This window comes from Rhinatrema bivittatum, chromosome 13 (assembly GCF_901001135.1).
Source record: "Rhinatrema bivittatum chromosome 13, aRhiBiv1.1, whole genome shotgun sequence".
In the NCBI taxonomy this organism is placed as follows: Eukaryota; Metazoa; Chordata; class Amphibia; order Gymnophiona; family Rhinatrematidae; genus Rhinatrema; species Rhinatrema bivittatum.
This window is the reverse complement of record NC_042627.1, coordinates 68,128,828-68,154,882: the sequence shown is the minus strand read 5'-3', so window position 1 is coordinate 68,154,882 and position 26,055 is coordinate 68,128,828. Positions and strand designations below refer to the sequence as shown.

Below are 26,055 nucleotides of genomic sequence, written 5' to 3'. Positions count from 1 at the left end.
ACACACGAGTGATGGAAGCAGTAGAAAAAGATTAAATATTGCTTCCAGATCATTTTTGCTGAAAACTGTGATACGTTGTGGACTTACCAAGCTTTTTTTTTTTTATTATACAAGGTTAAAAACCTTTTATACAAATTCATATTTACCATGTAGAAGTGTGTGTATTAAGTGTTACTTTTTTAAGTGAAATGCAAAACATAGATTCACAGCAAGAGTGTTTTGTTTTGTCGTTTTAGAAATCCTTAAACTTGCTGACAAATTCAGTGCTTTGCAGGTTACTGATTTCTCCTGAACACATGGTGTGAATTTTTAAAGAGTTATGTGCATAAAAATGAGCATATATGCACATAAATAGCCTGTACTCATATAATCGCTATTGTGTAAAAGTCAAAACAAGGTGCATACCTTACATTTTCCGTGCACATATACACAGACGGAAAAAAGGGTGGTCTAAGGGTGTTGGTGAGGCAGAGCCAACAGTACCATGCGTAAGTTGCTATTTTAAAAGAAACGTGTGAACATTTGGCAATTTGCATAATTTTACAACTGCTAATTATCTTGCATAACTGATAGTCTTGTTTATAGTGTGTGATTGGCTGGGTGGGAGGTCTGGAGGAACTGGGGCGGGGGGGGGAGTTCAAAACGCCAAAATAAATAAATAAAAATAAGGACTGTTCAGGAGGGTGTCGATGACCTGGAGAAGGACTGGGCGCGCTGGTGGAGTAATCGGCAAACTGGTCATTTCAGTTATGTGCCCGTGTTCTAAAAAATACGCTGATTTCTGCACGGAAATTGAGCTTCACGCAAGTAAGTCCGACTTTATTTTCACGCATAAAACATACCCACATATATTTTTAACATAGGAAAAGTGCCCATGTTCAGTGCATTGAAACACTCTTCCATTGCACTGCGTGATCTGCACATAAGCATCCATACCCACATATGTCACAGGATTGAGATACGCATATTTTATAAAATACGATGGTAGATCTGCACGTGGCCATAAACATATGGATATAAGTCATTGTATCTTATTTGCATAAACCTCAAAGAATGGCTTAAAATAAACTAGTAAAAGAAGAAGCCAAAGAGTCAAAGTCCCAAAATAAGAGAATGTGGCCATATCAACATATGGAAATGTCCCCTAATAATGGCATCGTAGAAACGTGCTAAATCTCGCAGAGTATCAGATATAAAGTAACAGTTACGACTTACTGGGCACAAGTTTTAATCAAATACCAACCGGTCCTATTCTCTTTTTTTATTCAGGTATTTCTTTTTTGAATTGTTTTTATTGCATAAAGGGAGCAAGGCATGGGCCAAACTGAATATCCAATATGTGAGCACTGAGCATAGAAAATGGAACATGTAGTTTTAAAATCCAGCGAAGATGGAGACGGCGTTGGGCATTGCAGGAAGCAGCCTGATGCAGCAAGTAACAGCCCAGCCCTGCTAGTGCCTGCTTCAGGGGCCACATGAGTCTCAGAACTTGGCACTGCCACTCCACACCTGACATTGAGAAATGTATAATTCTTTGACCATTATTAGGGGGGACATTTATGCATTTCCATAGACTAATATGGCTCCACTCTCTTATTTTGGAACTTTAGAGAAAAAAAAAAAAAGCAACAATAATTGGACCGAGAGTTAAACTCAAAACATTGCACCACAAAATTCGCATTGCAGAAGTAATAGCGTGGCAGAGTGCCCTCGAGATGAAGGTTTAGATGGCAGACTCCCTTCCACTGTAATTGTCTGGGGCAGAAGACCTTCCAGCCTCTCTCCCTTGTGTCCTAGTTTAGTTTTAAGATATCTTTCATTCTTTCCCATGCAAATTCCTCTCTCCAGCCTGCTCAGCTTTAATCTGTTAAGAACACACAATTTTGTTTTTCCTTCCCCTCCCTATAGGAAATGAATAGTTCTTATTTGTACTTTTCCGGTTCATGCTTTTTGCTCCGTATGTTTTTCCTGTCCTTGTTAAAGATGGCGTGACAAAACTCAGGGACAGCACTACTGCTAGGCACCAAAAAGTTGTAGGGCCCTCCTGACGTGTAGGGTGGATTTTGAATGAATCTGTAAGACTTTGATTTGAATTGTACTCGCTGGATAACTTGTTTTGCGTCTGTGTTTTTAAGATGACAAATGAAGCTGCTGATTTTCAAGGAAATGCCGGAAAATAGCTTAATTACGTGTTAAGTGCAAAGCAGAGAATCCTTGGGTCCCTCTGAAACCTTCTCTCTGAGCACCCCCAGGGTCTCGGGCTCTATTTTTGTGCCCAAGCAGAAAAGGGACCCACAGGACGACCTCACCCCCCCACCCATTCCTAGACCAAATTAACCACTGCTTTCTTCCAAATTGTTTTTCCTCCTGCTGTCTGCAGTGGCACGTCAATGACCCACATTAACGCACTTAGGAGATGAGCATTAGCATTAATGCCCACATTACATGTGGCTAACACCCACTAGTAGATAGGCCCCCCCCCCAATCTACTTAAGGATACCTTGTACTCATTTAGCATCAGTTCTGTAAGAAAAACAACACACACCGGACATGGGAGGAATAAGGGCCCAAATTAATTTTTTTAAAGTACTGGGTGCACTTGAGAAATTGGGCTACGTTTTTGTTGTATTTTGCTGAAAATAGGAAAACATTGTGATTTGGTTTGTTGTTGAAGCTCATCCCTGGGTTTCTTTAAGGTGATAGCAAGTTTGAGGAACTTGATACGGGATTTATTTCAGTTTCTTTATTCTTGTGGAAGAAGAATCGGTTATGTTTTTGTTTTATTTTTTTTTTTAATGGATTGTATTATACATCAACTATCGTTGCATTAGATGATACTATAATGGCTAGCGAAGAAAACCCTGGAACAGTTTAGGCCCTTTCCAAAAGCAGCACTAGGGTTATGTAGAAAGGGACACTACTGTCTTCTCTTTCTCTCTCTTAGTCCGTTCCCTCATGGCATGAGGTGAGCTCTTTAACTACGTAACTGTATAACAGCTTCAGAGATTTTGTTTATAACTTTCAAGACCCAGACAAGGCTTAATGGAGCAAAATCATCTGCAGACAACCGTGGCCCGGGCTACCACGCTTGGGCAGTAGTTGGGTGATCAAATACCCAGTTGACTGGTTTTGAGTTCATCAAGATGTTGGATCTTTTACTTATTTGTAACAAGTAGTTCAGAGATTTTTCTTGTGTAAACAGTCTCTTGCCTCTCTGGACTTTCAAGAGATACAATCTGTATGTGTGATAAGCTGGATCTATGGTTCGGTATTTAGATACAAAAGAAAACAATGCACTGACGTTTTGTTTGCTTTTGGTTTGCAGTGAATATTATTTTTGCATTTGAATAGCACTTGTGTATTTTAAGCAAAGGGAAAGAGTTGTTTCTATGTGTCATATCGCAGGATTAGGATGAAGAATAGAGGAAAGATGGTAGGGTAATGGTTGTTCAATTGGACTGGGAGCATATTGCAAAACAACTGCAAAACTGGTCAGTAGCCATTTTTTTCCCTTGAATTGAAAATGCTTCAGTTCTTCCCAAATAAAAGGCTAATCATATCTGTTATACTGCATTAATTAAAATGATGCATGTGACCAGTCAAGTACTAGGTTTGTGGTAGTAAACCGTTCACAGTAAAGTTGTAACCCACATTAGGTGACCTGATTTAGGCTGGGATTGCGGTATAGAAAACTGAATAAATAAAATAGGCAAAATATGCAACTGCAGCCAAGTGTATTTTCTTCAACTGTTACTGGCACAGGCTTTTAAGGCCTTTGTTCTTATAAAATGTGCGCCAGATTTTAACATCCGCGTGCATGTGTGGGTGGCTCGCGACTCGCGCACGCTGGGGGAGGAATATTCTAAAGTGTGCGCAGCGACACGATCAGGCCTTTGCCCAGTTCCCTCCCAGTCCTTTCCTACCCCTAACCCTATCCTTCCTCCCTCTTCCCTCTCCTCCCTGACCCCTAAAGTAACCCTAACCTTCCTCATCCTTTTTTTTTTTTTATTTTATATTTACTGCTCCTTGGGAGCAGAAGTAAACTCCACGCACCGGCGCACGCTTCTCTGGCACAGCGGCTAATGGTGCTGGTGCGGCCCGCCCCTTTTGCAGGGCCCAGCACTTCTGCGTGTAACCCCCAGTTTTTACATGCGTGGCCCTTTTAAAATCAGCCCTTTATGCTTAGTGGTCAAATGCTAACCTAGTAAATGATGGCATTTAAGGACCAGTTGGCCTGTCCAGTTGTCTTTCTTTAAAACTGTGTAATTTTATAAACATTTATTTACCATACTTATTCCAACCCATGACATAGCAACTGAGGAAATTCAGCTTTAGAAATTTTGGGTGGAAAAATGAAGGGGCCAACAATATTCAGATGTTTACAGTTTCCAATGTTAGAATAATAAATTGTGCATGGCCATAAAATGGAGACAGACATCTGGTAACGTCCTGCATGCCGATGCAATACTGTGCATTTTGGACGCGCATCCATAACCCCGATGCAAAACGGGGTTAGTGCGTCCAGAACACGCATCCAATCGAGCGCATAGCTAATAGTGTAAATTCAGATTGATGAGGCTATTGGCTATTACCCTCAGTGCAAAAAAAAAGAGCACGACGTGTACATTTTTACTCTCAAAAATCAACACCTGCCTTGGACAGTCGTTAATTCTTGAGGAGCCCCAAAAGTTTACAGAAAAACAGAAAATACTGCTTTTCTGTAGTTCCTCCTACTTAATATCATGGGGATATTAAGTCAGAGGAACTGAAAAAGAAAAACTGTGAAAAAAAAAATGTTTAAGAAAGTGTGCCAGCAGTCAGGTTAGGAAAAGGGACGCTCATTTAACGAGCAGCCATTTTCCTAGCCGGAAAACGAACACTCGTAAAATTGTGTCTATTTTCCTAACCCACTGACAGCCACCTCTCCTGGGTCGCTCGATGCCAAGGAGGCACCAGGGACTCACAATTTTCCCTAGCACCTGCTTTTTACCACAGCAGCCCATTTAAATATTAAATCGGGTGCCCAGGACAGGTGGATCGACGCTCAATCATGAGCACCCGTTTAACATGTACCAATAGTGCATCGGCCTGCTGGAGTGTAGCCTGCTATGGCTGCATTGATGAATGGTCCCTCTTGGCAGTAATGGGTAACTTTTTTTTTTTTTTTTTCCATCCGATGAATTCTGCATGTCTCTGAAACCTTTTATCCATCTGTATATCTCATTCAAGCCTCCTTTATAATCCCCCTTGGCTGAACAATACATATTAGGCTCTTGTTGTAGATGATTTTGAAACTGAAGCGTTACTTTGCCTTCTTGTATGACATCTATCTGAAATCATTTGGAAGATTATCCCAGACCTTTCAGTCATATCATGAATTTTGTTCCATTTTTGTAATTATTTCAGGTTTTGGTTTTTTTTTTTTTCACCATTACTGGTAGATTGTTCTCATGAAGCAAGGGTTTAAAATATTCTGGGCAGCAGAGAAACAGAAATAGGTACTGATAAATTCTTAAATGTTTCAGCATCCTTTAACCATAATTACTCAATCCAGCTTTGTCCCACAAGCCTTGAATATTTTACTGCTTGCATCTGCAAATGCTCAGTCTCCTGGTCTTGCATTCTTCAGGGTTTGATTATTAAGATTTGTTATCTTCCAAATATTTTCTCATTCCAAGTCTTCTGTTGGCCAAGGGAAAGTTGTTCCCCATAAACTGAGATGCAGGTGCTTTCTCAAGTTTAAACATTTTTGGGGGGGTTACAGTACTATCTGTAATTGTACCAAAATGTTTTTAAATATTTTCTCTTTATTCTGTTTGCACAGCCAGGCATGAGAAGGGCAGCATTTACAGAGATGGGACTGTCAGCTTTTTGCAGGCATTCTGCACAACTATTGCCAATGTGGAAATGCCTTTTTACATTGCTCTCTTCTAGAAGATCTCAATGGATCTGTTAGCTGTAAGTGTTTCACTCGTTGTCAGCTGGAAGGCTGCTGCTTGTGGTCCTCATGCAGTATCTGTGCCATGTTTCAACTCAAGGAAACATCTATTACGGTCCCACAGGCCTGTAGAACTGGCCCAGTTTATGTTGCATCACCTAAACCTTTAGCTATTGGTCATAAAATAAAAATAAATATTTTACCATAGCCAAGCTGGTCAAAATACATAACCTGTGAACTAAGCCATAGATCCACAGATGCTTTTTCTGTCTTGGTGCTAAACGTATTGTGCTTGGACTCCCAAGGGTTACAACATGTGCATTCTGCTTATGGTATAAAAGGTAGAAGGCTAACAGAATGTGATTAAATTACACGTTTGACTTATTATTTTTTTGGGCTAGAAAGTGCACTAAAGTTGATTTTGGGTTTGTTTGTTTTTTTTTTTAAATCTTATTGCACAACTCTAGCTTATGGAAACGACAGGGAAAATATTGTTTTCCCCCTGCAAATAGAGCTGTAAATCTAAGTTTTCTTTCCCCCTACACATTTTCAGAATTGCTTTTCAGATTGGGGAAAGTCAGATTATTGACCAATGGTGTCTTGCTTTCTTTCACTAAAAGTGAAGCAAGTGTGTGTAATATCTCATGACAAGTGGTGTTTGAAGATGAGGTGGATGCTTTTTTAATAACTTGCTGAATTTTGCAGATTTTTCTGATTGACTGGGAGGAGATGAAACCTTCACCTCCCACATTCCTTGTGCAAATGTAAATCCTGTCCTGAAAAGGTTTAGTTTGTTTGATGATACTTAAAGCTGCCGGCATACATAGGATGTGGTGAATCGGGAGAATTTGAGATTTGCAACTAGCAATGCAATTTTTCTAAATATTCTGATATTTACTTTAAGAAAATGGTGTCCTTGATTTTTGTTTTGTTTCTTTTTTTTTGTGTGTGTGTGGATGATTTTTTTTCCTTCTTTTGTTGTCTTGCTTTCAGTGGTATAAACTGAGAGTGCAAAAAAAATGTAATTTTGTTAAGTTTGATTCCATTGAAATTGCTTTAAGAAAAAAAAAATAAAAGGATAAAAATAACCTTGTGTTGATATGTGTCCATCTGTATGTGTAAAAGTTTAAGAGAAACAGAACTTTAATCTAAATTGAAAGCAAAAAGTGATGGGAGGTTAGATTTAGTTCCACAGTATGCTACCAAATCTTTCATCCATGCTTTGGGTGTTTCAGAGTTTTGGTATTGATCTTAGTTTTAAAGTATTGAGTGTCCAATAATTGTTTCATGGCTCTTGGGGCAGCACATCTTCATCTCTGCCAACTCCCTCAAGCCCAGGCAGGACCTTTTCACTCATTCCACAATATTCATAAATTCAGCTGATTACGGTTATTGTATGATATACCGCATAGAGACTTTGATGCCATAAAGTGATGTCTGTGAACTGAAGGCTTTTTAATTTCAATAGTCATGCTCCAGCTGGGGTGAAACACATCAAGTTTCAGAGCTCCTTCAGAAACTGATGTGTCAAGGTAATAACTTATCCCTGTTTAGTTTGAGTTCCATATTTTGCTTATTTAAAAAAAATAACCTGCAGGGTAATGCTGCCAAGAACAACTTTGCTAGTCACCTGTGTGCTGTGGGGCCTTTCCCCCCTATTGCTTACTGTGTATGTTAAGCTGAGTTATGTTATTTTGTAATAAAGGGGATTGATGCTTGAGTGGGCCAGCTGAAGAAAAGTTAACTGGAATTAGAGACAAGAAAGCACCCTGCACACAGGCAGAGAAATGAGACTCATTAAAGAGGCTGCACAATATTGAAAAGCTTTACCTGGAGTTAAATGCTAGCAGATCAATAGTAAACTCTGCAAAACGTGATACATACCCACTCCGATCTTTCTAACTACACTTACTCGTCTTGCCAGTGCATTGTGCTTACAAATAATAGAACAAATCTTTTTTTTTTTAATTGACAGAAGGCTCTTACAATCCTCTTGCTGTAGGTTACTTTGCTTCCTTGTTTTAATCAAATGGTTTTGAAAGATGTAGCCAAACCTACAGGAAAATAACCAATATGTATTGACTTCAGTGATACTCTGCATGAGGTACAGGAGCGCCAGTGCTCTCCTTATAGCTCTCATGGCTTTTGAAAGGGCAAAATCAAATGGAATGAAGATGTCCTGGAAAAGAGCATCCATTTATCTGCGGACTCTGCTTTCCACCTTGCTGCATTGTATACTTTGAATAGACCTCCCAAGTTGGCACATAATACTCTGACCAGCCTGAAAACCTGCCTTTTAAATCTTAAACCCCTCCCCCATTTATCCTACTCTTGGCCTTATTGATTTTAACAATTTTTTAATAAACTACATTCCCAAAGTCTCTTTCTGTGTTTTTTTTGCTTGGGTTTGGAATAGCACTGTAGAAGTGATAAGCAGCAGTAGTAGTAAGGTTAAAATAGGCAGTGCAATCCTGGTCCTACAACAGGAAAGTACGTCAGGTAGACTCAACTTTGTTACTCGCTGAGCCTCAGTCCAGTGGCTTCTTTTAATCTTATTTCTGTACCGAATGGATGCTGTAGTCTGGGAAGAAGATGAGTTACTCTTCCCCACTGTGATTTCAGAAACGGAGGAGAGGGTGGCGGGCCAGCAGAAGAGAGGAATCATGTAATAAAATAAAACAAACAGGTCTCTTCATTTTCAGGGCTGTCAGCCTAAAGCCTGATCCACCACAAGCCCAATGAAATAAAAAAAAAATATAAAGTGAGAAACCTCATTCTGCTACCCTGCAAATTGTAGAATGTATCATGTTTGTGTTCCTATGTCAAAGTGAACACTGATCAAGCCCAGCAGCTGCTTTGTACTTTTTGATGTATTGCATATTTTTACTTGATAGTATGAGTCCCATTTTTAAACTTTTGCTTATTGGTGAAGAAGAGAATAGTGTTGAATTTTGAACTAACAAAATTCATCCTTCACTAAACGTCCTCAGCAAAACCGTGCCATCCATAGTGTAAACGAACGTGATGGCAGTAGACTATAGTAGTGGTCTGTCCAACACAGACAGGGATCTTCAGCAAATGGGGAAGAGAGCTGAATGCAGCATTGCATACACTACTACTACTACTATTATTTGGTAGGGCCACTGCGTGTAGACAATGCTGTACAAATAAGCTCTACCAAGCATAGTATACAAGTAAATAGTCTAAGGGATTCAAGGCAGAAGAAGTTGGGTCAGTTGATAATTTGAAATATTACAAGATAGCTTTAGTTAGTACTTAAAAAATAAATAAAATAAAACCCTGACTGTGAGGATTAGACAGCCAGCTAAAATCTGCTAATTTCTGGAATAACAAATCTTTCTATTAAAGGACAGTGTGAATGTCAGTGGGCTGCTTTTGCAGTGGCAGAGGTGGCCGATTACAGTCCTCAAAAGCCACCAACAGACCTGGTTTTCAGGATAGCCATAATGGACATGCATGAGCTTTGCATGCAAAGGAGGCTATGAATGAAAATATATTTCTTGCATAATTGTGGATATCCTGAAACCCAAGCCTGCTTATGGTTCTTTAAGACCAGAGTAGCTACCTCCTGGCATATGGCAATGGGGCCAGACCTAAGACTACACCTGCATTTGTTTCTCAAAATTAAAACTGACCAGGCTGCTTCATCATTTTACAAATAGTTTTGCATTGGTTTAATTCATTAAAATGTCACATTTGGGATCCAGAATCCTTGGATGGGTATCAGAATGTGCAGTGACTTCTCTCATATTGTGATTCCCAACCCTGTCCTCAAGGACCACTCACCTGGTTGGGTGCTGAGGTATTCCTAATGAATATGCAGGAGGCAGTGAATGCAAATAGAACTTATTGTGGAACCACAACTGGATGGAGAGCTCACGGGACCACTGCATAGCAAAAAACTCATCTATGTGTCTCACACAATGGTCTGTACACTTGGCCATGAACTTTTGCTTCAACTTATGGTCACCCCTTTTTTTTTTTTTTTGGCCATTTCTACTTGATTTGCTTTACAGTGCATCCCTGAACTTTAAGACATCACAGAGATGGGAAGGTTATTGTACAGCATAGTTTCTCTTATGTTCTTCGTTGGTGAAACTAAGATGGAAGTGGGATTTCCTCTGTCCGATATTAAAGAGGTCCAACCTGCATGCCAGGAGTGAGATGTCTTCTGCAGTGTTTATTGCTGGATAACTTCCACCGTCCCGCTGCTTGAAGAAGGTCAAGGCTCAGGAGGAAGTGGGGCATGGAACCATACAGCTTTCATCAGATGCAAACATTTCAACCCACTTTACAATAACACAAAATCTAGATGTATTAGTTTATTTATAGCATCTTATTTTGGAGGGTGGGACATTAGGGCGGTGGCTGTTACAATTCAGTATCTTCAGAGTTGCTCGGGATGCCGAAGAGCTTTTCAGCTGTTGCTTTGCCATCATATTGTGGCAAATTGCCTCCAAAATCTGCTGGCAGGATGTCAGCATCGATCGCCTGATAAAAAGTCTCCAAGTCCTCTCCGTGCAGAAAAACCTAGTTTAACATAAAACGAGCTCATTTGTCAGGAAGATGGACATCATTAAACTTAAGCAGTTCTCTAATATTAGTACTAGGGGAGGAGAAATGAAGATGGGTCTCCAACCCAACAAAAAAAAAGTCTAATTTCCAGGATATCTACAGCAAATATTTCATCTCGGAAGGTTGATTTGCATAATTTGCTAACACGGAAAACCAGAGCTGTTGGGGATCCTAAAGGATCGGCTTTAAGAAGCTCTAGATTATACCATTTAGATTTTGTGATGCAAGCTTCTCTCCTTTTTGACAAATGGCACTTTCAAATGAGATTTCTTGACCCATCCCCGAGGCTGGTGCCATAACAAAATGTGACCCATTAGGACAGAAGCGCCCGCCTCATTTGAACTTCAGACATCCCACACGTGAGATAAGAGACGACCCTGGGTTGGGAGACGGGGGGGGGGGGGGGCGACCTAGGTGGGGGTTCAGTTTTTATATCTTGGAGGTGGTGGGGGGAGGGGAGTAACTTGCGCTATGTCTGTTTTTTGTTCCGAGCCATGGCCCCTGGGTGCTGTGCACTGCATTCACGCGAGGTGCAAGTTTGAATTGTTGGGTGTGATGCCCTAGCTCCCAGGGAAAACGGCTGCTGGTACTGCAGTAAGCTCTTAGCCCTGAGGCCCCCTCTCTTTGGAGACTTGCCTGCAGACCTCCTGCTCATCAAGGACCTGTGTGTCTCCCAGGGGTGATAAACTCAATTCTTACTCTAGAGGAGCTGCTGCCGGGGTGAGGAAGGGTATGCGATGCTAATATCTGTACTGCTGCTGCTCTGTCACATACTCACCCGCTCCAACAGCTTGCTCTTCAGGAAAGGTTTAACCACATTATAGGTAGTGGTGAAGTACCAGGGCTGGTGGATGAAGTGAACAGCCTTGAAGCGAGCAGGAAATGAGTCCTGGGTGGGATGGAAATGCACATTCAGTAGAGGTGAGAATGATGGTCAGGGGTGGGCCCAGGTTTTTCTGCCCCTCTCTCTCCTCCTTTCCATGCCCTGAATCTCCACTTTCTCTCTCCTCAGTCCTTGAACTTCACTCCCCTACCACTGCTTGCCCAAGGTTCCCCTCTTTCTCCCCTTGCATTGTGTCTCTCCCCTCCGCTCCTCCTCCAGCAGCCTCCCTCCTCTCTCCCAACCACCCGCCCAGAGCAGCAGCAGCCTCAGCCTCCTGGCTACCTTGCGAAACCCAATCTCACTCCTATAATCCACAGGCTCATCAGCAGCAGAATTGTAAATCCCTCTACAACAGCAGATCACAAGACAGTGGGAAGTGCCTCCGACTCCTACAAGGTCCTGCTGCCAGAATTGCAGGAGGTGCAAAAGCTACTGATCTTATCAAGCCTATTCTGCATCATCTTCACTGCCTCCTGGCAGAAAGTAGGAGAAAATTCAAAACTCTCTGCATTGTCTTCAAATACTCAAATAAACTGCGCCCCCCCCCCCCCCCCCCGAATCCCTCTCCCCTTACATGCTGCTGACTGCTGCCTCTCTCTCTAACCTCAGCCTCCTGCCCAGCTGCAGTCCCTTCTCTGGCTTTTCTCTGGCCAGTGCCAGTCCCCTCCCCTTTCCCCCTGTCTCTCTCTCCTCCCTCCTATGTTCCTTGGGCTGCAATGCAGTGGTAAGCGCTTCAGGAAATAAGGCATGAGGCCTATGTGCCATCTCGCAACCAGAGGTCCTGAGACAGCCCCCACCCAAGCGTATTCATTGCAGATATCCTAAAAACCCGACTGCCTGGGGTCCTGAGATCCCTTCCCCCACCCCACCCCCAGAACAGGTCTGAGAACCACTGCCCTAATTGTTCAGCCTTGGATTACCTGCCCCCCCCCTACCCCCAATTAATTTTTCGGCCCATCAGGTGCTTCCCTTCCACCTGCAATTTTGATAATTAAATTTAATAATCTTCATATGCTCTCCTCAACCCTTCCCAGAACAAACCTATAAAATTAAAGAACTGGACATCATACTGTTAAATATTAAACTTTGTTTTGTGTGTATCCACTTGATATAAATATGCTTCAGAAATCTTGTCTGATGAATGTATCATCTGTAAGTTTTGGGGATAGTATTCATCTCTCCCAAGAAATACCTACATTTTTTTCCAAATAAAAGAAATTCATGCTACATTGGTTGAAGGTAATCTCTGAAATGGCTGACCGGGCTGAACAGAGATGTTCCCACTTTTTACCACAGAAAAAAAACACAAATTCAGATTACACTGTCCCTTCAGTAACATGGACACAAAGTTCCCCTATTAGCAGGCACTTTGTGACATAACAGAAAAATGTTCAGAAAGGTCATTCAGAAGCTATAGAGCAAACCTGCCATACTAATGCAGCACTAACTCCAGAACTCAAAGCGCAACAACCCTCTACGAAAAGTCAACCCTGCAAACCCTAAAACACCAATACACCTCCTACTGGGGAAACCGAACAAGCTGGACTGCTACACAGAGCCGTCACACTAGCAGAACACATCACCCAGGTCACGCACACGCAACACAGCAAGAGTGTGAGTGAGCTGTGGGGTGGACAAAGAGGAGAGAGCAAGAGATTGGGGGGGAGGGGGAAGAGAGCTAGAGTGTGAAGGGCTTAGGGAGAAGATAGAGCAAGAGAGGGAGTTCAGGTGGGGCACAGAGGAGAGAGCAAGAGATTGTATGAGTGAAGGGGCAATGGTGAAAAGAGAGGGGAGAGCAAGACTGGAATAAAAGAAGGGTGGGGTGGGCTGGGGGAGTGATCAAGAGTGAAAGGGTAGAATAAGAGTGCGATGGGCAAGGTGGGAGCATGAGTGGGAAGAGAGGAGAGAGCAAGATGGAGGGAGAAGAGGGTTGAGAAAGGAGCAGGGGGTTGCAAAGGTTGGACATTGGGAGTGAAAGGGTGGGAGAACAGAAGAGAAAAGGGTGAGGGGGGAGAGAAAGGACCCGGGCTGTCAGGAAATGGAGAAGGAGAGGGCCCGGGAAGGAAGGAATCCAGGGGATAATGCAGGAGAAAGCAGAGGAGGAGAGAGGAAGAGGAGGCAAATAGAAGGAAAAATGCCAGGAGAAGGGGGGAGAAGGTAGAGGTAGAACTGACAGAGAAAAGAAAAAAGGAATAGAAACAGGGGACAGAGAATGAGAGAACAGAGAAAGACTGAGCCAGAGAATCAAATCAGAGGCGCCAAAGGTTGGAAACGATTTCATCATGTGATAGAGAGGACAGAAAATATGAATTAAGAAGACAGTAACTCCCTCTGGGGGGAGGGGGAAGTAAAGAGAGAGCCTTGCGCCCGCCCCCTTCCCCTCCCCACCTCCTCTGCTTCAAACCTCCCCAATGAAACCAGACAGCAGGGCGACCTCTCCCCTTTCCCAGCACAGCGCAGCCTCCCTGGCTTTGCTTGGCTCATTCTGGTCTGACCTGATGAAGGGAGTGCAACTCTACCAGAAGTCCAGAATTGCATAAAATTAGTCCAAAGGGTGGTGGCTTATTTTGTTTTCCTATTTTCCTATTTGTAAAACTGTGACAATCACATCATGGTTTTTCCCTCATATATAATATTCACTCTCCATGCCGTTACCTCTGTATATTCTCTGTGTTGTTTATACTTTTGCAAAACTCTTGAGGCTTGATCCAGACTTTTTAACTCTGGCACACCTCGCCTGCACTAACATTTGTGCCTTGAAGCAAAGGCTCCAGCCCATCAGACATTCCCATTGTGCCAATCCCAGCATTAAATTCATGGGAATGAAATGAATAGGTGGCACGGTCACAAAAGCGTAGCCACGCTGAATCCTTTTCCACAGATGTTTATATACGAGAAGGCGTGCGGCATTACTGCACATAGAAGCATTAGAACAGGACAGGGCGGGCAGGAAGTTACCAGCTGGCTCCATTTCTTTTAGGATGGGCTTGTCTAATCTGAATTTTACGCCGGTGCCTGTGTGGGCGCCTAGTTTCGTGGTCTCTGTAGCGGGATTCCCGCCCTCTCCTGGAGGCTTCACCTAACTGTTCTGGCCCATCTTGTACGGGATTTACAGGCCCAGTGAGGGCAAATGACGCTTGTGCATCCTTACAAACCAGGCTGGTTCGGAGAGCGCAGCGCCAGCAAATGCAAGACTAGAAAGGGACAATTTTTCAGATTTTTCCGCCTTGGCACCGAGTCCTGGTGCCCCCTACTTTTATGGTTTAACAGTTTTTATTATTTTCAAACAAAGAACAAACAAACAAGCCGAATCCCTACTTTTAAAGCCTGGGCTTTCTCCCGGGTTTCAAAGGGGACGGAGCGCGCACCCACTTTTCCCCTTTCGAAACTCGTTGCAGACGCAAGGTCTCGGGGGAGAGGGGGATTTAAAGGCTTTTCATATGCAGATGAGATCCAATTGGTGGTCTCATTGGGGAAAGATCAAGCAGCTGTAGTGTGGGAGGTTAATGAAGGGCGGCAGGAAATCTCAGACTGGTTATTAAATAAATAATGGGCTGTTATTGAGCACAGCTAAGACTGAGCTGAGAGAAGCCCCTTGTGACCCAGTAACGGTCAAATTTGATAAGAATGAAACTGGGACAGTGGAGAGAGTAAGGGACTTGGGAATTCTGCTGGATTCGGATTTCCGTCCAGAAGCTCGAATTACAGGAAAGGTCCGGAAAGCATTTTCCAAACTGCGCCAAGCAGGCGATTTCCGAGCTCTGTCGAGCAGGCCTGCTTTTCGGGAAAGCTCTTCCGGCTTCCTTTGCGCCTGTGTTGCGTTATCGTGATGCTGTGCCAGGGGCTCTGCAGGTGGGGGCAGATTTTGGGTTGCCCCAGGAGGGCAAGCGCAGTACCCCCTGCTGGGTCGGGTTACACTGGCGGCCGGTGAGAATGCGGCTGAAATTTAAAGGGATGCTCTTGACTTTGAAGGTGGTGAAGGGGAAAAGAGGGCAGGATAACCTGTGGCAAACGCTGGCACCCTCTCTACCATGGCGGAGGCTTCCGGCCGGAAATGAAAGTCTCCGGCAGATTCCGGCTTGGAGAAAAGGACCTAAGGTGAAAAGCCATGATGGGGGCAGAACCTCTGAACTGGGCTCTGAGGGAGGTGAGGTTGGAGGAAGATTGTCTGTTATTTAGGAAAGTAAATAGTCTTTAGGTGCTGGTTGGGAAAGGCGTAGTACAGGTATCTCAGTACTATTTCTCCTCCGTGGGTATATATGTATTTTAAGGAGGGTTGGGGTGTGGGAGTTGAAGGTCTTAATGGTGAAATTGTGTGCTTTCATTTGCTGCAAACTGCCTTGATCTGCTTTGTGCAGTGTATAAATATTAAACGAAGGAGGTGAAGGTAAAGGGGAGCTGGATGAATGGAAGGCCTTACCTGCAACATGTCCACCATCTTCTTCAGCTCCTGTGGTTTGATGCCCGACGCTTGCTGCAATGTGAAGCCCTTGAAATTCTCAACAATGCAGAATCCATTGATCTGGGTTTCCTCGTTTTCCAGAAGCTTCTCCAGGATAACGCAGTAGGCACGGAGAATCTGAGCACGAAGGAGCAGGAATGGGGGTGGGGGGGGTGGGAAGGATGGGGTTTCCATTTTTCTAAAATTACTGAATAACGCTGCAACTTCTTCCTTTAGCTGCCTCCCCAACGGTGTTGATGGACTGCTGCGTCCAACACCTCCCACTGGGTGCAATTGTGCACGATGTCCCCTTTCAGGGTTACTCAAAACCAACCACCAATTTCCCAGTTATCAAATCAATATATTGACGCTTACAAATTGACCATCATAATAGGCATCATTGTGTAATGCTATACAGCTTTTTTCTCACTCTGCCTTACATTTAATCAAGAATATGAACAAAACCTTTTTTTAATATTCTTTAGTGTGCTCCGTGAATACTTCATCTGTGAAATTAAAATAATCATTGACTTTCCTTTTCATTGTAATCCATAATTAAATGTTGACTTATCTGAAATATTGTCCATGTATTATTTCACATGAAGCTGTCAGCAACTTATAGTTTCCATGCCCGAGTTTATAATGCTGTTAGCCAATTGCGGTCTCTCTGCCCCTTTCAGGGTTAAACAGGGGGAGCATCTGTCACTACTACCTCTGTAAAAATACGCCATGGATCTGATTAGTGTAAAAGGAGATAAATCTATCTTCTAAGCCAAGGCGATTATAGGAGGGGGTGGGAAGGTGTTGGTGAGGGACAAACTATGCACCTGCTTTCATCACAGAGCAGGTCCTACATCATATTGTTGGTCTCCCTAGTCCATGGGCGGCTTGCACGTTGGACTGCATTTTCAAGAGAACAAGCAATGAAAATGATCATCTAATGAATATTTTCTTAAACTGGAATCAGGCACTTTTATGTGCTCAGTTACAGGCCAATTCAGTACGGTGCGCTCAAGCCGCGCGCGCCGTTAGCCCCCGTCTGGACGCGCTATTATTACCCCCTTATACAGTAAGGGGAAACAGGGCAAGGAAAACGCGTGTCCAACCCCCCCCCCAAAAACTAATAGCGCCCGCAACATGCAACTTCAGTAAAATGCCGATTCAGTAAAACGTGCGGGAGAGCCGGTGCTCCGAGGTGAGCGCCCGCTCTCCCGATGCGCACCCAGGCCACTCTCCTGGGCGCACAATTTTGTATTCAAATGAGGGCCCGCAGTAATAAGGAGGCGCTAGGGACACTAGCAGGTCCCTAGCGCCTCCTTATTGGCAGAAGCGGTGGCTTAATTTTATTTATTTATTTGCTTTTATATACCGACATTCATTGGGGTATATCACATCGGTTTACATGTTAACATGGATAATAATAATAAGACACTAATGTGTCTTATTATTACATTGTAACAGTAGGGAACTAAAAAACTCAATAACATTATTACGTGGTAATGGTCTTATTATTAATACATTGTAACAGTCGGAAACACGGTAGGATAACTCTAGAACTTAAGTTATTATTTTGAAACAGTAGGCAGCTTGAGTGATTATTACATAGTATCAGGGAGGAGTTTGGAACTTAATTGTGGTTCACGGGCATGCAATAATGCTTAATAACATAGTGGCGGTTACCTTGTGTCTTGATATAGTGATGGGAAGGGGGATGTGAGGGGTAGTAAGTGGGTTGGAAGGCATTTCGGAATAACCAAGTTTTTAGATTCTTTTTGAAAGACTGGGTTGAGGGTTCTAGTCTGAGTTGTGCAGGGAGATTGTTCCATAATGAGGGGCCGGCTATTGATAGGGCGCGTTCCCTGCTTGCGGTGAGGTGTGCCTGTTTGGCGGAGGGTATGTTTAGCAGGCCACTGTTTTTGGATCTGAGGGTTTTTTTGGGTGTCCTGGAGGAGGAGGACGTCTTTCAGCCATTCTGTGTTTTTATTGTAGATGGTTTTGTGTTAAAGGGTTAGGGCCTTGTATTGTATTCTTTATATTGTGTTTTATTGTATTGTATTGTATTTTACTGGCGTCGGTTGTCGAACCCGCTGACACCCACGGGTTCGGAAAACAGACGCCGGCAAAATCGATCATCCGACTTCCAACCTGCGAGCTGCGGGCTGATTTATTTATTTATTTATTTTTTACGATTTTTAATTTTTATTAATTATTAAGTCGGAGGGTGTACAGAAAAGCAGTTTTTTCTGCTTTTCTGTACACTTTCCTGGTGCCGGCCGAAATTAACTCCTGCCTTTGGGCAGGCATTAATTTCTGAGAGTAAAATGTGCGGCTTGGCTGCACATTTTACTTTCTATATGGCGCGGGAATAACAAATAGGCCCATCAACGTGCATTTGCATGTTGCGGGTGCTATTAGTTTTTGGGGGGTTGGACACACGTTTTCCTTGCGCTATTACCCCTTGCTGTATAAGGTGTAAAAATAGCGCGTGGAAAACGCGCATCCAAATGGGGGTTAACAGTGCGCTCGGCCTGAACGCACCATACTGAATTGGCCTGTATGGACACAAAGCAAGCCGAAAACTGGCAATTCCATGACTAAGGACGTTTTGTACTTGATCGTGCTATATTATTTGCATATAAGTTGCAACCAAACCATTTTTTTCTCTTGTAATGCCAGAATTCCATTTCCCTGATCACTTTGTGCATTGGCTTGGTAAGGAAAGAAGTGGAGGGGGCTGATGAAACTCTTGATACCTTCATGTATCACGTGAAGAGGAAAAACCAATAAGTGACCCACCTCATCAAACGTTATCTCTTCGTAGTCCCAGTTTTCAATATTAAAGAGAAGGACCGCCCGGCCATACTTGTCTCTAGTGGACAGAACACCAGGGTAACCAGCCTCGACCGTGCTGCGCACTGCTTCTGGATGCATGTTCTCAAAGAGCTCTGGGTATTGCTGGCGGAAGGATACATAACCTTGAGGTTGATTAAAGAAGAGGGAAACGAAAAAGAAGGCAAAGAAAGATTCAAAATGCTAGGAAAACAAGAGAAGCTGCACAAAATTTGTCTAAAGAAACTAAAACACAAGTCAAGGATTTCAGGAAGCCAAGTGTATTGCACCTGAACTTTGAAGCTTACAAAAAAGTGATAGCAGGCACTACACATGCCTGAGAGCAATGTCCTATTATCTTCAAAGACTTCTGTGGGGGACTGTAAATGGAAAAGCTCAAAACAAGAATACGTTGAAGAGCTCTTTCTTATTTCTCTTTTTCCACCTCTGGGTACATTTTGCAAATTCTGTCTAACAGGGACTCATAAGCAAGAGAAATTATCTGTACAACCTTTTGCTGACTAACAAGTCTTCAGGTGTCATGAGAAATTGAAACTAGAAAGCTTTGCTTAGGTAGATTTGTATTGCCGTTAGGATGAAATCCAATCATGAGGGCACTGACCTATCTAGAAGGCAAGACAGATGTTGCTAAAATGAAAATAATTCAATGTTAGCTGCCCTAAAGTAAAAGAGGGCTGCCTGACTATTTAATAAAAAGCAGCCTGCCTATTAATGCAATACAATCATGTTGGAAATCTGAGGTCAGGATGACCTTGGGGCACTTGCTTCATGAGAGAGAAAAGACACAGATGAAGATAAGAAGCTCTTCTTGAATCACCGTTACAGCTTACCAGTTTTTAAAAGCATGAAAAGGCACTCTATTACTCCTTGTGGCTCCTGTGTGCAAGCTCTTTATAAGCTCAGTTTCACAACCTCGCCTTCTTATCCCTTGCTTCCAGTAATGTCTAGTAGAGTTGAAAAATAGCATATGGGTATATTTATATAATGTTGCTGACCTCCCCCCAACCTGACCACTGTACGGAGAGAGTTCAGATTTAAAGTGTTTCCAAGAAATTGATACAGTATAAAAATCGAGTGTGGTCATGGGTAGAGAAGGGAGGAGGAGGAGGACAAAGAGGGAAATACATCTGTCCTATGTTTTTTCTTGTTGTCTTTGCTCTTTATGCTTTTTTTCTATCTATTGTTTCTGGGAGGGGGAGAAAGAAGGGTTCCTGAAAAGTTAGGGTGTCTCCTAGAGAATGAACATTGAATTATATAAAGATTATGAATCTGAAGGTCTTCAGAAATTACTTTTCCCTATTACAAACCAATGGAAGGAATCTTTCCTGAATAAGACTATCAGTTGGCAACCTTAGATTCTTTCGCTATGTCTCTTATGTGGCCCAGTTGAACATATTTTTAGATTACAAATGAATTTGCATTCATCAGGAGTCGTCTTCTGATTATCTATGCAACCGATCCTACACAAAGCATTACATCCCTATATTCATTAACACCTTGCATTATCCTCAAAATTCTGTCTCTCAAGATGTACTTCACATTGTCTCCTTTGTCTACTGGTCATTACCAAAAGGAAGGTACTTGTCTTTTTCTCTTCTATGCGTGCTATATAACTATCAGCAACGCATCCAGTCTTAAACAACTTGTTGACAAGAAAAACAAATGATGGCTGATAAAAGCTAATTGGTCAATCCAGATTCTTCCTTTGATTTTCTACCACCCTAGGTAGATAAGCATACAAATTCCCATATGCAAACCAACACCATTCCAGGCCACCATGTCTTCTACCTGACCTCACACTCCCACGACTGCCCTTCATATTGTCCCAAGCATGAACCAAAATCTGCCACAATGCTGGCCTCCATCAATTCCACTGGTAGGGCCATTTCAGGCCTTGTCATCTTTGATTCTTATAAGTACCAATACTTAATCCCCTTCCCTGTCCAAGTTTGGTAATAATCTATACTGCTGCCAAAATGAGCAAGATTATTTTCCAAAAACATCTGGCCTCCTTATGTTCCAGACAAACTGTAAGGGTCCTCCAACTTGTCTAGCATGCAGCAGTCTGAGTGCTAATTGGTTTAAGAAAAAAATGAACGTATTATGCCAGCTCTTAAAAGTCTTCATTGGCTGCCGGTTAAATACAGGGTAAAGTTTCGATTGCTACTGTTAGCTCATAAACGTTTATGTTCTGATTCCCCATGTTGTCTTAGAAATATACTTGGGTGGTAATTTCCTTATCGTCCACCGTGCTCAATGTGTCAAGCTCTATTGCAGGTTCCACGGTGCAGAATTTAAGACTTCAGAGGACCTCTAGACCCTTCTCTTTGGTTGTTCCATCAGTTTTATGAAACTTGCTGCCAGTAGAAGTAAGGGTTGAGGAAGATGCACAGGTTGTCAGAAAGCAGCTGAAGGCTATTTTATTTAGGGAACCATTTGAATGATATGCCTATTATTTTATATTTTATTTATATTATTCCCGATTAATTTAATTGTGTTTTAAGTCAATATGTAGTGTTTGTAAAATTCTCTGTTCATTACATTTTATACTCCACAGTGAGCACTGTTTTGTTGTAAACTGTGGAATATAAGTTTTAAAAATAAAATAAATACAATTGATGTTTGGGTTTAATCATGGTCACTCCATGCTGGTTGCCCTAGCCTTCTTGGAAAACTGATGAAGTCATACCAGTACTGTTTAGGTTTGTAACTGCAGTTCCTTGTAGATTAGCCCAGTGCTTCTCTACAACCTGAATAGATGAACATACAAGATACCATTTATAATCTAACATTTAGTCCTCCCATGTTTTACCTCCAAGCTTTGTAATAATGTAAATTGTTACCAAAACTAGTGATGATGATTTCCAAATATATCTGGCCTCGTAGGTCCTAAACAGTGATTCCTAAGGACCATTAGGCCCATCTAGTCTAATAATTTTATTTATCAAGATCAATATTTAAAGACATTGAAAATGGATAATTTATCTGGCTAAAGCTAGCTGGATAAGTTATCAGGGATATTCAATGAGATACATGTATCTACCCAGATAACTTTGAAACCTAACTGGCTATTTTTGAATATCTGAGGTTAGTTTCAAAGGATATAGCAGGTTAAATGGCGAGCATGTTAAAAATAAAAAATAAAAAAGCAGCCGAGCGGTCTGCCATCCTAATCCCCCAGCAGAGTGAGACAAATGTTGGCTCTGCCAACCCAATACTCTCCTTACCCTCAAGGCCTTGCAAATATTTTGCAAAAATTAATGTTGAATGGGGCCAATCACTACTCCTCCCCTTCTCTCCCCCTCCCCAGGTTTAGCTAAAATATCTTAACCTTGGCCCCCTCCTCTTTCCCTTCCTCTCTTCCCATCATCCCAACCCTAACCCTACTATCTCACCAGGCAACTTCCAAAATCCTCTAGGCCATCAAGATCATGATATACTTTGACTGCAGGCCCAGTGGCTTCTAGTATTGCCTTGACAGCATGTTACTATTAGATTATTGCTGTCAAAGAAATGATGGCAGCTGCAAGGATTGCAGTACGAATGTCCCATTTTCCCATTGGTGCAGAAAAGTTTGGAGAATGCTGCGTGGGGCAGAAGGATTAGGGGTGGGTGGCATGAGGGTGAGGGGAAGAGGAGGGGGGCTGATGGTAGATTGTTTTGGCCAATCCGGAGGTTTAACATTGCTATAGCTGTGGTCACAAATTAATTCAGGTTTGTATCCTAAATCATAATAGATATATTATCACAAAAATAATACACAATTTCCATTTCTACCCGAGACTCCAAAGACCAGAATAACAGGGATGCTGAGGATTTACAGCTGTGTGCAAATGTTTAGGCAACCCTGGCCAGACTATAAATTTCAATGAATCTCTAAGTAAACAGAAGCTGAAAAAGTCAAACACAATATCTGTCTGCAATGTTTAATGTAAAATTACTATTTATTTACTGTTTTTAACAGATTGAAATTAATGAAAAAGTAAATATGGCAGGTGCAAACGTTTGGACACCCTTTCAGATGATTCATTATTACTTTTTTTTTTAAGTTGTTAATAAGGCCCGAAACATTGATTGACTCATTTGGCATTCAATTAATCAGGTGATGCCAAAATCCATGGTTTAAAAAATACATTGATTATTGTGTTGTCCATTTTTGATAATGATGCACTCTTCTAAACAGATGTCTGAACATTTGAAAATAAAGATAATTCACTCTTACAAAGCAGAGGAAGATTATTAAATGCTCTGTAAATGCTTCATGCTAGCAATTTCAACTGTCAGAAACATTGTTATGAAATGGAAGTTACATGGAACTGTTGAAGTCAGGCAAGATCTGCAAGACTAAGAAAATCTCTGATAGAATTGCCCGAAAACAGATCAGATCTGCAACCTCCCCCCCCCCAAAAAAAAAATCCCCATAAAGCATTGCAAACGACCTGCTGAAAAGTGTAGTTTCCACTGGAGTAGTTGTCTACAGGTACACAGTACAACACTGTTTCCACAACAATGATCTGCATGAAGAGTTGTCAAAAGTAAACCTTGTCTATGACCTTATCACAAAAGTCATCATCTAAAGTATGCAAAACAAAATCCCTGATAAGCCAAAGTGCTCTAGACTGATGAAACTAAAACTGAACTGTTCAAGCACAACCACATAAGATATAGTGTAGAAAAATTTTCCCCTCTGCATGCGGAGGAGGCCATCCACCTGCACATGTGCGTGTGGATATCATATTTTATAACACGTGCATGCCAATGCACGCATGCTATAAAATAACTGTGTCCATGTGTGCACACTGGGAACCACGTGCACATGGATGCGATCGCGTGGGTCTTAAATTGACCCCTTAACATATAACATAGTAACATAGTAATGACAGTAGATGGCCCATCCAGTCTCCCTAGGAAGCTTCTTAAGGTAGTATTTGCCACTTTGTGCAGCAGACCTTCATGTTTCTCTCAAGGGTAGTAACTGCCGCTCCATGCAGTTACCCCCAAGCTTTATGATAAGAATAGTAATATTTACAATCAATGAAAACCAAACAACTGTCAAATTCATAACAAATTACTGCTAGCAATATTTTTACTGGGCGAGGAGCCTTCTTGATAATTCAGACAATGCTGCTTGACGTTTTGCTTTGGGATTTGGCCATAGAAGCCTACGTGTGCTTTTCCCCTTATATCTGCATGTCAGTACCCCAGACAGTACAAAGCCAGGGCCCATGTTTGTTGTCTGTATCCAGTTCCCCTTCCCATTCAACATCAAAGCAGGGAGCAATGTTGGAGTTTTGTCAAAATCATCAAGGCTATTGATTGAGGGTAGTAATCCCCATGCCTTCTGTTAAGGGTAATGACTGCCACTCCGTGCAGGTTACCTCCATGCACCATCTTCTTCATTACTGTCCTCTAGCCTTTAGGGATCCACAGTATTTATCCCATGCCCCTTTGAATTCGTTGACTGTTTTCTTCTTCACCATCTACTCCAGAAGAGTATTCCAAGCATCCACCACCCTCTCCATGAAGAAATATTTCCTGACGTTGGTTCTAAGTCGTCTCCCCTGGAATTTCATTTCATGACCCCTAGTTCTACTGATTCCTTTCTGACAGAAAAGGTTCAAAGTTTGTAAATCATTAAAACCCTTCAGGTGTCTGAAAGTCTGTATCATATTTACCTTGCACCTCCTCTTTTGCAGGAAATTAAACCCTGCAAACCATCCCAGCGATGCTATTATCACTCTTACATTAAAACAATGTTTAAATGAAATAGCCCCCGTTTTAATGATATTAGTTAACCAATTACTAAATGAAGGGAGTATTCATGATATACTAAAAAAGGCTATAGTGAGACCGATTTTGAAACAATATGATCTTGATGCCACGAATTTTAAAAATTATAGACCAATTTCAATTTCAACTTTTGTAGCTAAACTGATTGAAAAGGTGGTGAATAAACAGCTAATGGAACATCTTGAAACTAATAATGTACTATTTCCCTCGCAGCATGGCTTTCGGAAAAGCTATCTTACTGAATCACTTTTGCTGTCCTTAACTGATACTGTCCTTAGAGGTTTCGATTGTGGGAAGAGATATCTACTTGTGCTCCTGGACCTGTCAGCAGCCTTTGACACTGTCGATCACAAGATATTGTTAATGAGACTTGAAGAAATTGGGTTGACAGACGTAACACTAAAATGGTTTATGTCTTTTTTAGATAATAGGACCTTTGCAGTAAAAATAAATAATAGTACTTCAGAGACTATACATTTACCCACAGGGGTTCCCCAGGGCTCAGCATTGTCAGCTACACTGTTCAATGTTTATTTGCTTCTGTTGTGTCATTTATTGACAGGTCTTGGTTTGAATTATTTTGTATATGCTGATGATATTCAGATTCTGATCCCGATTGAAAAAGATTTAGACGCTACTTTTAAACTAATCAAAATGTACTTAGAAATTATTAGACAGCTACTGATACAACTGAAACTCATTTTAAACCTAGATAAAACTGTTTTTATTGTTTTAGATAGGAAAAAGATCTATGATGAACCAATTTTAAGTCTGAATACTGATAACAAAAATATGAAGTTAGAAAATGTAACGAGAAACTTAGGTTTTTATATAGATACAGAATTAAATTGTCAAGCACATATTTCAAAGAAAGTAAAAGAAGGATTTGGAAAACTAATGATGTTGAAATGTCTTAAACCATTTTTATCTCAAGAAAATTTTAGAATGGTACTACAGGCAATGATACTTATGGGAATAGACTATTGTAATCCGATGCTACTTGGGCTACCAAAAGTTACATTTCGCCCCATACAAATTTTGCAGAATACTGCGGCACGTATCCTGACAGGCACAAGAAAGAGAGACCATATAACACCAGTTTTGAAGGGTTTGCACCCACTGGTTGCCAATAGAACAGAGAATAATCTATATTATTAACAAAATCCTATATGGAGAAATGTCAGACTGGTTGAATACCACAATAAGATTACACGTACCGCAACGAGAACTGAGATCATCAAATAAGGGTCTACTCACAATTCCTAATATCAGATCAGCCCACTTATGTGAAGTAAGAGAGCGCGCCATATCAATTGCGGGTCCAAAATATTGGAACAAGTTGCCACTAGAACTGAGATTAGAGCCAGATAAGAGACAATTTTGGAAAGAACTAAAAACATGGCTGTTCCAGCAAGCGTATGCAGATGAGAAATAAGCATAGGAGCCGATATATTTTAATGTCTTAACTTTTTACTCTTGCTTTTTATTTTTTATGTTTATTTTGGTAATCTAAATTTAGATGTATATTTATAATATAATAATTGTATTTTTCCCATT

General features: G+C 41.7%; 2 protein-coding genes across 6 annotated transcripts in view; one reads left to right on the top strand and one right to left on the bottom strand.

The window, feature by feature from the left end:
- The window catches only part of ABHD2 (abhydrolase domain containing 2), an 81,758-nt gene extending 74,723 nt beyond the window's left edge, over positions 1 to 7,035 (top strand). The window contains exon 12 of one of the 2 annotated variants that reach the window (XR_003852323.1): positions 5,829 to 7,035. The gene's annotated coding sequence lies outside the window, so the exon portion shown is untranslated. Of the gene's footprint in view, positions 1 to 5,824 lie in introns of both variants that reach the window. The other variant, XR_003852322.1, reaches the window with a different exon arrangement.
- A 2,628-nt stretch (positions 7,036 to 9,663) lies between these two features.
- RLBP1 (retinaldehyde binding protein 1) overlaps positions 9,664 to 26,055 on the bottom strand; it is a 34,552-nt gene continuing 18,160 nt past the window's right edge. For all 4 annotated transcript variants that reach the window (XM_029575875.1, XM_029575874.1, XM_029575876.1 and 1 more), the window contains 4 exons: positions 18,655 to 18,833; positions 15,838 to 15,996; positions 11,313 to 11,423; positions 9,664 to 10,489 (listed from right to left, as the gene is read on the bottom strand). In XM_029575875.1, coding sequence (XP_029431735.1) covers positions 10,331 to 10,489; positions 11,313 to 11,423; positions 15,838 to 15,996; positions 18,655 to 18,833 — 608 coding nt within the window. In that variant the 3' untranslated portion in view covers positions 9,664 to 10,330. The remainder of the gene's footprint in view (positions 10,490 to 11,312; positions 11,424 to 15,837; positions 15,997 to 18,654; positions 18,834 to 26,055) is intronic.